The 13311-nt window shown below is 41.1% G+C and overlaps 1 protein-coding gene across 1 annotated transcript; it reads left to right on the forward strand.

Annotated features, from left to right (window-relative positions):
- Window positions 1–4880, forward strand: LOC104369713 (leukocyte elastase inhibitor A). Its single transcript, XM_086608415.1, has 7 exons — window positions 1–168; window positions 668–730; window positions 1324–1452; window positions 2799–2916; window positions 3257–3399; window positions 4142–4309; window positions 4476–4880. Exons 1-7 carry the CDS (start codon window positions 1–3, stop codon window positions 4878–4880), a joined length of 1194 nt encoding a protein of 397 aa, XP_086464541.1.
- Window positions 4881–13311: the final 8431 nt, after the last annotated feature.

Raw genomic sequence — 13311 nt, forward strand, 5'->3', positions numbered from 1 at the left:
ATGTGCTCTCTCAGTGCAGCCAATGCCAAGTTCTGTCTTGACTTTTTCAGAGAGCTGAGCAAAAGCAAAAGAAATGAAAACATCTTCTTCTCACCCCTAAGTCTCTCAGCTGCCTTTGGGATGGTTGTCCTTGGAGCCAGGGGCAGCACACTCAAACAGATTGAGAAGGTGGGTTTCCTTTGCTCTGAAAAGGGGATGGTGGCAAGATAAGAGCCAAGAGGCTGACAGTACCATCTGATGTAGCTCCTAAGCATCCAAAGGAGTGATGCACACAGAAGGACCTTTAAAAATACCCTCTTTTCTGCTATTCCTGATACCAAACTTTTTCAGACTAAACACTAGTAATAGGTTGTTCAATGAATACATCGTGCTAAAGAAAGAGTTTTGAAGGTACCCTCCACTCTTCAGGGCTCAGAAATGGCGGTTCCCTCTGATACGGTCTTCTGCTTTCTCTGGATACCCAAAGTCTTCTTTCTTTAGAAGAAAGATTTCAAAGATTTCCCGACATCACCCTCTGCAAAACATCTTGTTCACTTGCAAGGATCTCATGGTAAAGGACAAGTGGGACTGTCCCCATTAACTGTGCCCGGCTGCATTTTGGGGTAGGCTCGCAATGCTCTTGTTTTAGCTTTGAGGTGCCATCACTCACCCAACATTTCCATTTCAGGTGTTTCATTTCAGTGAAGTTTTGAGCAGCACAAGCCAGAGAAACGGATACCCTTGTGAGAAGGTAAAATGCATTTGCAGCTCTGAGGTGAAGCAACAGGTGCCAGATTACCAGCCCTTTCCCTTGCAAATGATCACTTAATCAGAAAGCACGGCAGGGCTGAGCAGCCTCTCTGCCTAGATTTGCAGACCTGCTTATTACTGTTCTTTTATTCGTTATTGAAGGGGCCTTGTGAGATCCCACATTTCAGCAGCTAAGCCTTCTCATTACAGGTTTCTAACCAAAACAGCAGTACCAGTCTAAAACGTGATAAATGCTTAAATTGCCACCTGCAAAGGCTTGTCTACAAGACGTGCCTTGCTCCTCTCTGCTCTAAGCCAGCAGACTTTTGCTCAGTGAACACAGAGCCATCACTGTAGGGTACAATGTGATTTGGAGGCAGACTAGAGTGGGCCCGACGGGGAATCGTTTTGTCATTCTGTACATCTGGTACAGAGGGGGTTGGAGGTGGTGTCCAGATGTGTTTATTCCAATGCCTATGTCTGCTGGGTGGAGTCAGACTTCTCATACAGAGGGAGGCTGAAATTCACCCTTAGGTGCAGCTTTGCATAGGAAAGCTCAAGCCTACCAAGAAACTCTTGTTTTGCTGTTTGTAGTGTGAAGAAGATGAAGGAGTCCATTCTCAGTTCCAGGCTCTGCTGGCTGCAGTCAGTGAACCCAGACCAGGCTGCTCTCTCACCATTGCCAACAGGCTCTTTGGAGAAATTACTTATCCGTTCTTCCAGGTAAGTGGCCACGGTGTCCATTTTAACAGCTCCTGCAAGTTATGAACTCAGTAGAATTTCTTCCACCATGAAGTACAAAGGGAAATGAAACACGATGGGGCTGTCAGGGTGTGCTACCAAATGACTGCGCTCCACAGCTCTTGCAGTCAGGGAGCATCTCCATTGCCCAGTGGTTGGACGTGGGGAACAGCAGAGCACTGGGAAGCTGTGACTTCAAAGGTTTCATATACAGAAACAGATCTATAGTAACAGCTCACCCTGGGCATTCCAGAAAACGTGACAGCAGTAATCACCATTAATATATCCTTGCCACGCACAACTGGTGTCTAACAGAGCTGGCCCTTGCTGCACCATTTCTACCCGAGGAACAAAGCTCTGTGAACAGCAGAAGACTTTTTCTCCCCTACTGTCTTCTCTGTTTCTAATAAAATGATTGTACTCACTTTTCCACCTTTCCTTCAGAGTCTATATGGATATGGGACTCCCTGATCCCTGCTGCCGTTTCAAACAAGGCTTCGAAGAAAGTAGCATCTTTGAGATTTTTGTCATTTAGTCCAATTTAAGTGGAATTGTCCATCTCAGAACATTCCTGTGGAACACTGACAGCCCAGGCAATGCAAGTGCACACAAATAATTTCCTCAGGAAACCAGACTTACGGTGTTTTTAAGAGTATTGCTAGAAACAGCGCTGGTTTATGTCTGTAACCACTCTTCTCTTTTCAAGTCAAGTCAAGATTTCATCTTGCTTCCAAAACCCTCCACTCTAGATAAACAGAGATTTTTTCAGAGCCAGAAAAAGATGACCAGCGGCCTGGAAATGTTTTATATTTAATATAAGTTTTACAGTGCATCTATCTACACAGAGTAGTACACGCACACACACTCCCACTCCTCATGGTCGTATTATCAATCCCAGTTATTTGCTCAAAACAGGGCAACCTTCTTTATTTGATGGTTGGGGGAAGACAGGCAGCAATGATGTATAACCTTAAGGAAAGGTAACAGGTTTTGAGCTTAGGTAATTTTTACTGTGCTGAGATATTTCTATTGCTCAGTACAGCTTGAAAATATATGGGCAGGGGGGTTGGAACTAGATGACCTTTGAGGTCCCTTCCAGCCCTAACCATTCTGTGATTCTATGAAAAATGTATTTGCAAATATTTTTGTATCAATAATCTCTCTATAATCTGAATGCTTGAGTTACTTCAGTGGATTTCTTAAATATGCCTTTTTTATTCATTCTTTTCTTGCTGATCTACTACATGGAATTATTTTGAAGCCATGAAATTATCTATCTTACAAAAACCATCATGTTGCAATAAATTTCTGTCGTTTGTACTTTCCAGCAATACTTGGATACCACAAAGAAATTCTATCGAGCAGAACTGGAACCAGTCAATTTTAAACACACTGAAGAAGAAGCCAGAGAGAAGATTAACTTCTGGGTGGAAAATGAAACAAAAGGTAAAAAAGAAAATGTGCAGGTTATTTGGTTTGCATTTGAACCAGTTAAGAATATCATGTCTGAACTTCAGTTTCCATCTTTTTTTTTTTTTTTCCCCCAAAGGTAGAAAGGTTTAATATATTAAACATTTACTGCATTTTTTTGCGTAATAGGAAATAAATGTAGGAAGAAGCACAAAAGTGCCTTGAGTTCCTGTCTTCAAAAGCTGTACATAAATTTTTCGTTATTTGTCTGACAGCATTGTACTACTTTTCAGACTTACAGAAATAATTATTAATAGTCAAATGCAGGTGATTTCCAGAACAAAGTAATAATCCTCTTACTTCATTATTTTTAAAGGTAAAATCAAAGATGTATTTGCTACTGGGGTTATCGATCCCTCTACTGTACTTGTCCTGGTCAATGCTATATATTTTAAAGGAAATTGGGCAGTAGAATTTAAGAAAGAAGACACTAAGGAAGCATATTTCCAACTGAACAAGGTACAGTATGGGCAGGAACTGAAAGAGCTGGGGGGGATGGAAATCAGATGTCTGTCTCCTATAACACATGGGAGCTTTCCTCTCTGTTATCCCTAGACAAAACACTGGTCTTCAGCTAGAACAATAGGAAGCTACATCTTCTCTTCAGTTTGATAAACAAATATGTAACTGTTTGTCAATTCACATCAGAAGTGGGTCCTGTGCAGCTGGGATCCCAATTGGCTCAAAGTCACTGCACATATGCACTAACTTTCTTGGGCATTTAACAACTAGGGATGCTGTTTCAAAAATATACTGCTTTTGGGGCTGAATTTGAGGATTCTGTTCCTCTGATACTATTCACTAACAGAACAGTGTTTGTTTTCAGGAAAACATGAGCTAAAGACAAACCATCTCAGGAGAAACTATATATTGTTCATGAAGAACTTAGATTCATGGTTGCATCAGATGCATCAGTATCCTCATCTGACATGCCAGAAAAAAGAAGGACGTAATGAGGGAGTTGTGAGTAAGGTAATCTGGCATGAGCAGAAATGGAAAAGTAGGTTTCATGCTTCTAAAATAGATAACTTAATTGGAACTACAGTTAAGAGAGCAGAACACATCAATGCTACAAGTATATTAAACCCATGACCAGTGTAAACAACACTTCTGGACTGAACTCCAATCTCAATGCTGAAACCAATTAAAACCAGGGTGCTAATTTCTGTATTTTCTGTTTAATATGTTTCATGTGTTCCAGAACGAGAGAAGGACAGTGCAGATGATGTTTCAGGAAGGTTATTTTAACATGGCCTTCATAGAGGAACTGAAAATGAAAGTGGTAGAACTCCCATACTTTAATAATGAACTGAGCATGTTCATTCTTCTTCCTGAAGTTGTCTCTGAGGACTTTACTGGCTTAGAACAGGTAATACTTCCTTTTCTCTCGAGTAGCATACATAAAGGGCTGCAAACAGAGCAATACTTTAACATTGTTCCAGTGTGGTCAGAAGACAAGCCCGTAAAACTGAACCTTATTATCTTTTCTTTCTGTTCATTATGGTGTCATCATTATTATCAACACCACCTTACAGCTCGAATGCACCCTGACGTATGAAAAACTAGCAGGATGGACCAGCTTGGCTAGGATGCAACAGCTGAGAGTGAAGGTGTACCTGCCTCAGTTCAAGATGGAGGAAAGTTATGATCTCAACAAAATTCTCCAAGAGATGGGAGTGATGAATGTTTTTGACTGGGGAAAAGCTGATTTGTCAGGAATCTCTAGGAAAGATGGTTTGGTTGTGTCCAAGGCCATCCAGAAGTCATTCATGGAAGTCAACGAAGAGGGCACTGAAGCAGTTGGTGCCATGGGGCTTGTTGCAGTGCCTCTGTGTCACCCGGTTTGTTACGAGTTCAAAGCTGACCATCCATTCCTCTTCTTCATCAGACACAACCCAACCACCACCATACTCTTCTTTGGAAGGTATTACTCCCCTTAAGTGGAGGTTATTTTGGAAATTAGATCTTTCTCCCCACTTACATCTCAATTGGCAAGCACCGAGGACAAAAGACGAGCACATTTTTGCTAGGCTTTACCCTAATGTGTTAATTTGCTGTAAAAAAGACTATCTGATAAGAGACAAATTAGAGGGAAAAACCTAGAAAAATGTTAACTATTTTCTTTCTAACATCAACTTCAGGCACATTTTACTTTTAGGAGGCCTCACTAAAGTAATATCTATCTTAAAATACACTATGTGGTATTTGCCAAAGAGCTGTCGGTCTCTAGAGACATCTGCATGGAAAATCTTATTTTGAGCCTTTCCTAACGTAATATGTCTCCAATAAACTCATGATTTTAGTGCCATAAGGATGAGTGATATATTCTCGCACACGAAGGAGACAGGAGGATAGGGATCTGTGTTAAAAGGATAAACTCAAGTACTTGGTCGCTTTTAGCTTTACCTACCCATCCTCTGTACAGGTCTCAAGGAAAAAGCCACTTTGTATGGGAGTAGCAAAGTATTCCTGTGGGAACTCTCCTTTAAATGTTGGTTGGTGGTAATGGTTCAAGCTGGAACTCTTGGGATTTGTTCTTAGAGAGAAGAGAAAGCAGAAGACTCTTCTGGTGTGATTTTGCTTGTTCTCAAGCAGAGCATACCCATTGCTTTTTTTTTTTTTCCTATGAGAAACCATATATGTGCTAGAAAGTTCTCCAATTCTTCATAAACTTCCACCTAACAAAAACAGGGTTTCAGGATAATCAAAGGCCTTTTCTGACAAGGTCTGCTCTGTGATGGCTGTGAATTACACACTTAATTCCCACCTAAAACTTAAAGGAGCCATCAGCCATTCTCACTTCTACAAAACAACTGTCTGTGCCTCAGATACCATGAGTTTCTTGTTCCATCTGGTTTATTCTTTATTACCATAAAAAACTAATAAAAAATCTATAGTGATGGTATTTAGATGGGCAGCCTGTATTTGTTCTATTCATCATAACGAAACCACTGCAAACTAAATATTGAAAATCATAGTCTGCAGAATTAAGTGGACAGAGGAATAGTCTAATATACCAAGTAAAAATAATAGCAATCCTTTTTAAAGTGTAAGTGACACCAAAGTCTACCTCTCATTTTTAAATATTCATCATGCTGAGCTTAGGCACTGGACAACTCAACATAAGGATAGGTAAACCCCGAACCTCACCTGCTGCTTCTCTCTTGCATTTGATTTTACCAGGGAATTAGAAGTGTAGTTTTAGAACATGGCTGAGCCAGTCTAATGCCATTGAGGAGGAGGATGCTGTTCCCCTTGTCTCCTTCCTTCCATGTGTTTCTGCTCCCTCCCTTACGCCACCACTATTACGTGCCTGACTTGGTGGTGAGCGGTTCTCTGGGATGTAAACCAAGAGGAAAATTTTTGGTAAAGTTAATTTGCTTGCTGATGACCTAGCTCCTTAAACCACCTCCTGGATGTGGTGGAGTAGGTGGTGGGAAGGCATAGGGAGGGGTTACAGAGAAGAGAACAGCCTGCCCAGATTAGAAGCAGGCAATGTCCAAAATCCACAGATAGGTGAAAAATAGTTGCTTTTAAAGGAAAAATACTCCACCTCTTTGATGACTCACTCTCCTTTTCCTGTTGCTCACTGATGGGAAGAAGGTAAATGCTGAGATCATACTAGTGCCATTTCAGAACTGCGGATTCAAAGGACTCTTCCAAACGCTGAGGTATGCAGGAAAAATTACAATAAATTACAATTCTCAACACAAATTCAATTACTAAATAAAGCAGACTCATAATAGTCTGTGAAGCTGTCTCACATGGCTGCAATTTCAGTATGAAATACAGCCTGAAATAGTAAAATTACTACTAGAGGCACAGTTTTCATATCAATTAGGTGGTAAGAGAAAAAAACATAAAACAGGCTGTGGGCTTTTTTGATGAATAGGGTATGCAAAAACCAGCCATGCATGTTTTTCAGTGACTGCCACCAGTATTTTGTGTATATCTGGTTTGTATCAAACATAAATTACTTACATTAAAACAACCAAACAGTGAAATGAACAGTGTTAGAGTGTATTAGCTTGTATAATCAGACCTATATATTTTCAGATAAAATGTGAAAGAAAAACAGTTAATGGCATGTGTGATAAACGCAAGTACTGTAAAATATTATCCTGAAGAGTACGAGTCTCACAACAGGAAAAGGAATTCTGCATATGAGCAAAGGAGAAGGTATGGCTGAAACTAGCTTCCTACAATTAGCTTACTACAGCAGAAGTAGGCACTTAAGATCTTTGGGTTTTTTTGGGTTTTTTTTTGTTTTTCAAACTTGGTCCAGGGATATCTAGATAATTTCAAAACCAGGAATAAATTAGTATAAATAAAAAAACGTCTATTTTCTCTTCACCTAATCTTTTTTCTAATCACCATCTTAATTCATAAAACATCTAATAAATGTAGCGAAAACAACCAGGAGCAAGAAAGCAGCCTCCTGCTGCTAGTGTAGCGGTAGCAGCTCCTAGTGCAGAGGGCAGTGCTCCCACAAAATCAGATGTTTACTTAAAAACAGAAGGTGAACCCTCAACTCTGGCTGCAAACTCTTCTTCTGTGGGGAACTGTAGCTTGTAAACATGCAATGCCAAACAACAGAGCCTGCGGAGCAGAGACAAGCCAGAGACTCCAAATGGTCCCTGGAGCAGACACAGTCCTGAAGAAGATGCCACTGCCCCTTTCCCAGGGACAGGCTTGGTGCCCAGTGTTGCTGTGCAGCCTGTTGAGCCCCACGTACACTGCCAAAAACTGAAGCAAAAGAAGTAAAACACAATTTGCATGAGCATCCATGGAAAGATAACATCTATTTGTCCCACACTGGGCAGATCTGTGTCTTTCCACGGTCTGATTACTGAGTAACTCTCCATTTGCATATTCACTTTTCCACAGGACTCTAGTCTCCCTGGTGGTTGCAGTTCTCTCTGATATTTTACTTTCCTTTAAACTGTTTCTTAGTACCTGTGTATAACATAATTGTTATTGTATCTTCAAAAGATTTGCAACAGATGGACAAGAAGGGCAGAGGAAGATTTTTGGATTGTCCCTGAAAAAGCCAGAGAGCAGTTTTGAGCAATACTTTTTCCCCGTAGCAAGACTAATGCTTATTTCCTTCAAACTATTAACTTGTAGAAGGTTCTGTACAACAAAGTCCTAGTTCCTTACAATCCCAGTAAGAAAGGCACCCAGGCTCTATAAGGTATTGCTTCAAATGCCATTTATTGGAGCTAATACTATAAAAAAAAAGGCATTGATAAACTTAGGTCCCTTCAGAGGCTGCACAGATGAGCTACTCAGCAGCTGTGTGCACCAGGCAAAGGGCAGCACCGCTTGCCAGAGAGCACCACGACCACGACACCGTTGCAGTAAGATCCAGCCACCCGAGGAGTGGCAACTGGGCAAGTCTCACGCTTTCTTTTGGCCAGTGTGTGCAGCAGGAAAAAAGTCACCATTTTACTGCTGCTTTATTGTAAGCAATTGAGTTATTGCTAGGGCCAAGCAGCAATCAAAGGGGCATAGAGGACTGGTGGATGTGCTTGGCCTCCTTTTACCTTGGGTTGCTGTGCAAACACAATAGGCATTGACATACCAACTACTACGAGCTCTGAAGGGGAGAGGACACGTTAGGTGTTAATTTCGCCTCGGGCTTGGCACACTCACTCTCTGAGAGGTTTAATGCAAGGTGCTGGTTGTCTTAAAAGTGCCAGCACCAATACCAGTGACAGTCTGCCTCAGGCTGTGTGCACACCACGCAGAGCTGACCATCTCCAGCACAGCAAATACTATAACTGAACAAAAAGCAGCTGGAATCCTGTAAATGGGACTTCCCTGGCCACATGTCAGTCCAGTGAGAGATGCCAGCATAGCCTCTGCTAAGCGTGATGCAGATAGACAGGCCATCCAAAGCATAAGCAAACATTACCCTCAAACACCGCAAAGGAGTTGCTAAGCAACCATAAGAAATGAAATGGGAAAATCTGAACAGAGAAATGTTGGAAAAAGCTGCTTTTTCTGCTGCTTAATATCCCCTTGGTTATGCCAGCACTGGGGAAGAATGGCAAACCCCATGAATTGATTTAGGAACAGCTCCACAACGGACTACCTGACAGGTGAAGAGTCCTTGCTGACCTCTTTCCTGGGACAAATCTGGATACGGAGCAGAACTAGAATTTCACCTATTTGTCTTGCTTTACAGTGCTACACTCTCAGCTTTTGAATTTCAGGAGAAGCATCTGATTTCCCCAGGTCCAATGCCCTAGTTAAAATTACAAAAGAGCACTCGTCTGCTGATGATTGCATATGAATAACTTGTTCTGATCAAAATTTTCGGGTACTCACAGGCTGCTTCTGCAACCACTTTTAGTGCAAAAGTCAGTGTAGAAAAAAATGCAAAACAAACCCCAGAGTGTGTAGTGACAGACTTCTCTACAGAGAGGTCATACTGCCCCATCCGTGACTACCGGCAGAACCAAACTTCCTCTCTTCCATGAGCTCATTCACTTCGGGTGTTTTAAACTACCTTGACAAAGTAGTTTTTCACATTAGAGAAGCTAGCAAAATTCAGAAACTGAGAAGTTATCAGACATTCAACCAGTTTACCTGTGGGGAGAACTGTTGCGGCAATGGTGCTGCTGCAGAGGTATGAAATGTAGAGTGTACAAAAGAGGCAAATATTTGGCTGGGAGAACATACCAGAAACACCTGTATGCCCTCTTCTCGAGGAGTTAATGCAACAAAACGTTTGCTGAGAAAATCCTGGACACTAGGCAAAGAGCTGTCCAGCTGGGCAGGGCCAGTGGTGTCTTTCAGATGCTCCACAGGTGTCCACACGTTGAACCAGCACATACAAAGGTGCATTGGTGCCAAGGAAAGCTCTTCATGGAAGCCCCAAAGGTATGTTTGAGCAACTGCTGATTAGTAGCTGTAATTCTAATGTGAAAATGGGAGAACAAGAGATGACACACAAAAGCTGTGCCCTTGGGCAGAAAAGGTTTGACAGGATAAAGTAAAAGCTGTGGGAATAAGGGACACGGAACAAGGTGAGAGGAAAGCTGCTTGCTGTCTTTAGATTTCCCATCCTCATTACTGCTGCAATATCCCCAGATGAAAAGCTCATTCTGAGCTGGGAAAATGAAAGTCACCCCAGTTATCAGGCTCTGCACATGCATGTCTGCATTTTGGCAAAACAAACCACACTGTTGAGGGTAAAGTAGCTCCTTTGCCCTTTCAGAGGGGGTGCACCTACTGCTGTATGCTCTGTAACTTAATAAGTACAAATTCTGAGATTTCTATTATCCACCCCTAGGGCCTTTACCGATGCCAGATTTGTTTCTTTACTGCTCATCAAGTCTATTATTCAACAAAGAGTAATAGCTTTTTACAATTGAATTATATCTGATATTGTGCATTATGATTGTCTAACAGACCATGAACGTTCCTGCAGACAGATTCTGTAGTTTATTCACCTGCCATAGTAAAAATGTAGGTATGGAAGATCTATGAGAATGGCCTTTGCATGTACCACGGGCCTTGTCGCCATGACCTGTGGAGGATGAAAATTAAAAGCTGACCCTCACTCATCCCTTAAATCCTACTTGATGGTTAAAATCCATTTCTGAATATCTGAATACTCTGGGGTCTGACTTACAACACAGCAAATATGTAATTTGTAATTGACTGTTCCTCGAATCTCCTCCTCTGCCATGCCCACCCTGAGACCTCTAATTCATCTCAACACTGCTGCTCTGAATACTTCCATCACAATGCAGTTCCAGCAAAACATGCTTTCTCCCTTCTCCCCTCCTCCACAGGTATGCTGTAGACCCTACAGTTTGACCTCAGGTGAAAAACTTTGGTGTCATCTAGATATAGAAATGGATGTGGCTGTACTTTTAACAAGTGCAAGCTGTAAACCACACCAACTCTTGGATTTCAGGAACATAATTCTGCATTTTGGCAGACCAAAACACCTTTCAATACTATTCTGATCTTGAAAAATAAACAGAAGGTGTTGGGGTTGCTTTTATGTGGAAAAGAATCCATTTCAAAACACTCTCAATTAAATAACCATCCCGCAGCTGGCTCTGCTTGGAATTGCATTATTTTGGCAACATCAGATGGTCACTGTCCATGAGGAATTTCCCTCCATTCCACTGCACAGACCCTGCAGTGATACTGTTGCATATATATCAGACAGTCCAGTATCCACTTTTCCCTTCACCCTTGGTGGGAGCACTGTCTTACAGTGCTTTCTGTACCTCCAGTGCCTCATAGGTGAGAAGAAGAGCTAGGTTTTCAGGGACTGATGCACGTTTTTGCACTCCCTGGTTAGCACAAGACTCTTTCCTCAGCTATATCCATGGATGCTTACTAACAATGGACTGTGGTGGGAACTGTTTGCTCACTTCCAGATCAACTGCACTACGACTAGGTCTTCTTTTCCTGTAATATTTTAGGATCTTCAGCTTCACTTGACTGTGAGAATCGTCTGGTCTGGTGTTACAGCTAGATTTATTAAAAATATATTATGTTTCACTGGATATATTTATAACACTGGCTTTCTGCAGGTTTTTTGCATTTGTTTTTTATTTGGCTTGAGTTACCCAATATGGCTCAATCCCATTAATGTATAAATTCAAAAGAACTGCATGAAACATCATTTTAGACTTGAAATCCAATTGCTTTGCAACAGCAAAAGCTTAAATAATTCATTTTTTAAATCAGGTTTTACTGCACTAAATAAAGGTTGACTTGCTGCAGATAGAGTACCAGTCTAACATTGGCCCACTCAACGTTTCAAAGTGCAATGAATCAAAAGGTCGTGACTCAAAAGATGACTCCTCGAAGGCTGACAGTGGGAGTGTCTCAAAGGGCACAATATATATCACCAAGAGCTCAGACAATCTTTTTAGGTTCAGCTGGCAAGCTGGATTATTACGTGCCTCTTTGAAGTTTGTGGGGTAAGTATTTCTCCAAGTGAAATATAATTTTTAATTTATATTCTTTAATATGGGGAAAAAAAGTGATATCATGTTTAAGAACTTTAAGGTAAGTATAAGACAGATATGTAAAAAGACAGCATATACAGTAATTTTACCTTGCCTTATCAATGTCTTATACTGTTTGACTGTCAAATACTTTGAGGTGTGCAAAATATGAGTGTTTGTGCACCATAGCTTCGAGCAGAAATACCTCTCTTTCATTGAAAATCTCATGTCACCTTTAAATTGTTCTTTTATAATTTTAATGGTTATTTTGGCAATAAAAGCACTTCTCTTTTCTCTGTCTCACTCTCTGGAGAGCACAGGTGAGGTACAGTATGACAATTCACAGAGTGTGTGGTTCCACAGCCATTAGCACCAGATGCCTCTCAGGTCACGTAACCAACCACATCTGCCCCAAACTATGGATATACTGCTATTGCTCCAACTTTAACTGTTTTAGAGATGCAAGAACAGTGTGCAACTTTCTTGGTCTCAGATTCAAGACTGAGAACAACTGCAGGTTTCAATGAGTATCCTTCACACGTCACATTCATTTGCATGTACAGGACTTGCACCTGACTGATGAATCCAACTCTATGCTGTTACAAGTTGCACGACCAAAATCTATACTTCTAAAATATATGCTTGTGCTTTTTCTCAACAAAAAAGCATCACCAGAGACTAAATGCCCAAAATGGGACTACAGGAAACAACCCCCTCTAAACCTATAGTTCAGCATCTAAGCAACTGGCTGGGTTTACAGAGCAACTTACTCCTGTTATTCCTTTAAACTACAGGAAAGCAACCTCCAAACCTATAGTTCAGCATCTAAGCAACTGGCTGGGTTTACAGAGCAACTTACTCCTGTTATTCCTTTAAACTACAGGAAAGCAGCCTCCAAATGTGTGGCTGGTTTTACTAAGCAACAGCAAAAAGTACACTGAGAGTGTAGTGAGTTGACTACATTCCATTTAATGATCCAGAGCACAGTCCAGAGCAGCCACAGAAGAAATGAAATATGAAGTTTGTATTGTCTCAAACATCATTCAGAGTCCTCTGGATGGCCATAGGGAAACTCACCCATTCAGTGTTACATTTATCAAACTGAAGCATGGATGAAACTATTTCCTAAAAGGCAAGTACAAGATACTATCTTGATAATGAGCTAGTATCTTGCTGAAAGAAAACAAATACTCATTGAGAGATAAACGGGTCAATGAGATACAAATTCCGTGGTCATTAGAAATATTGTAAGCTCCACATAATTCATTGGTTCAGCGTCACAAAAATAGCAATGAACTAGCAGTTTCTGGGCTATTGACAATACACTTTAAAGCAAGTGCTACATAATACAGTCATATTTCTTTTTGCTTCAGACAACACTGATTTCATG

This window comes from Tauraco erythrolophus, chromosome 3 (assembly GCF_009769465.1).
Source record: "Tauraco erythrolophus isolate bTauEry1 chromosome 3, bTauEry1.pri, whole genome shotgun sequence".
Classification (NCBI taxonomy): domain Eukaryota; kingdom Metazoa; phylum Chordata; class Aves; order Musophagiformes; family Musophagidae; genus Tauraco; species Tauraco erythrolophus.

Excerpts from the sequence above, each read along its gene's own strand:
- LOC104369713 (XM_086608415.1), top strand. The coding sequence starts at position 1 with ATGTGCTCTCTCAGTGCAGCCAATGCCAAGTTCTGTCTTGACTTTTTC. Across the intron at positions 731-1,323 it reads ACGGATACCCTTGTGAGAAG|TGTGAAGAAGATGAAGGAGT; the intron begins GTAAAATGCATT and ends TGCTGTTTGTAG. Across the intron at positions 4,310-4,475 it reads ACTTTACTGGCTTAGAACAG|CTCGAATGCACCCTGACGTA; the intron begins GTAATACTTCCT and ends ACCACCTTACAG.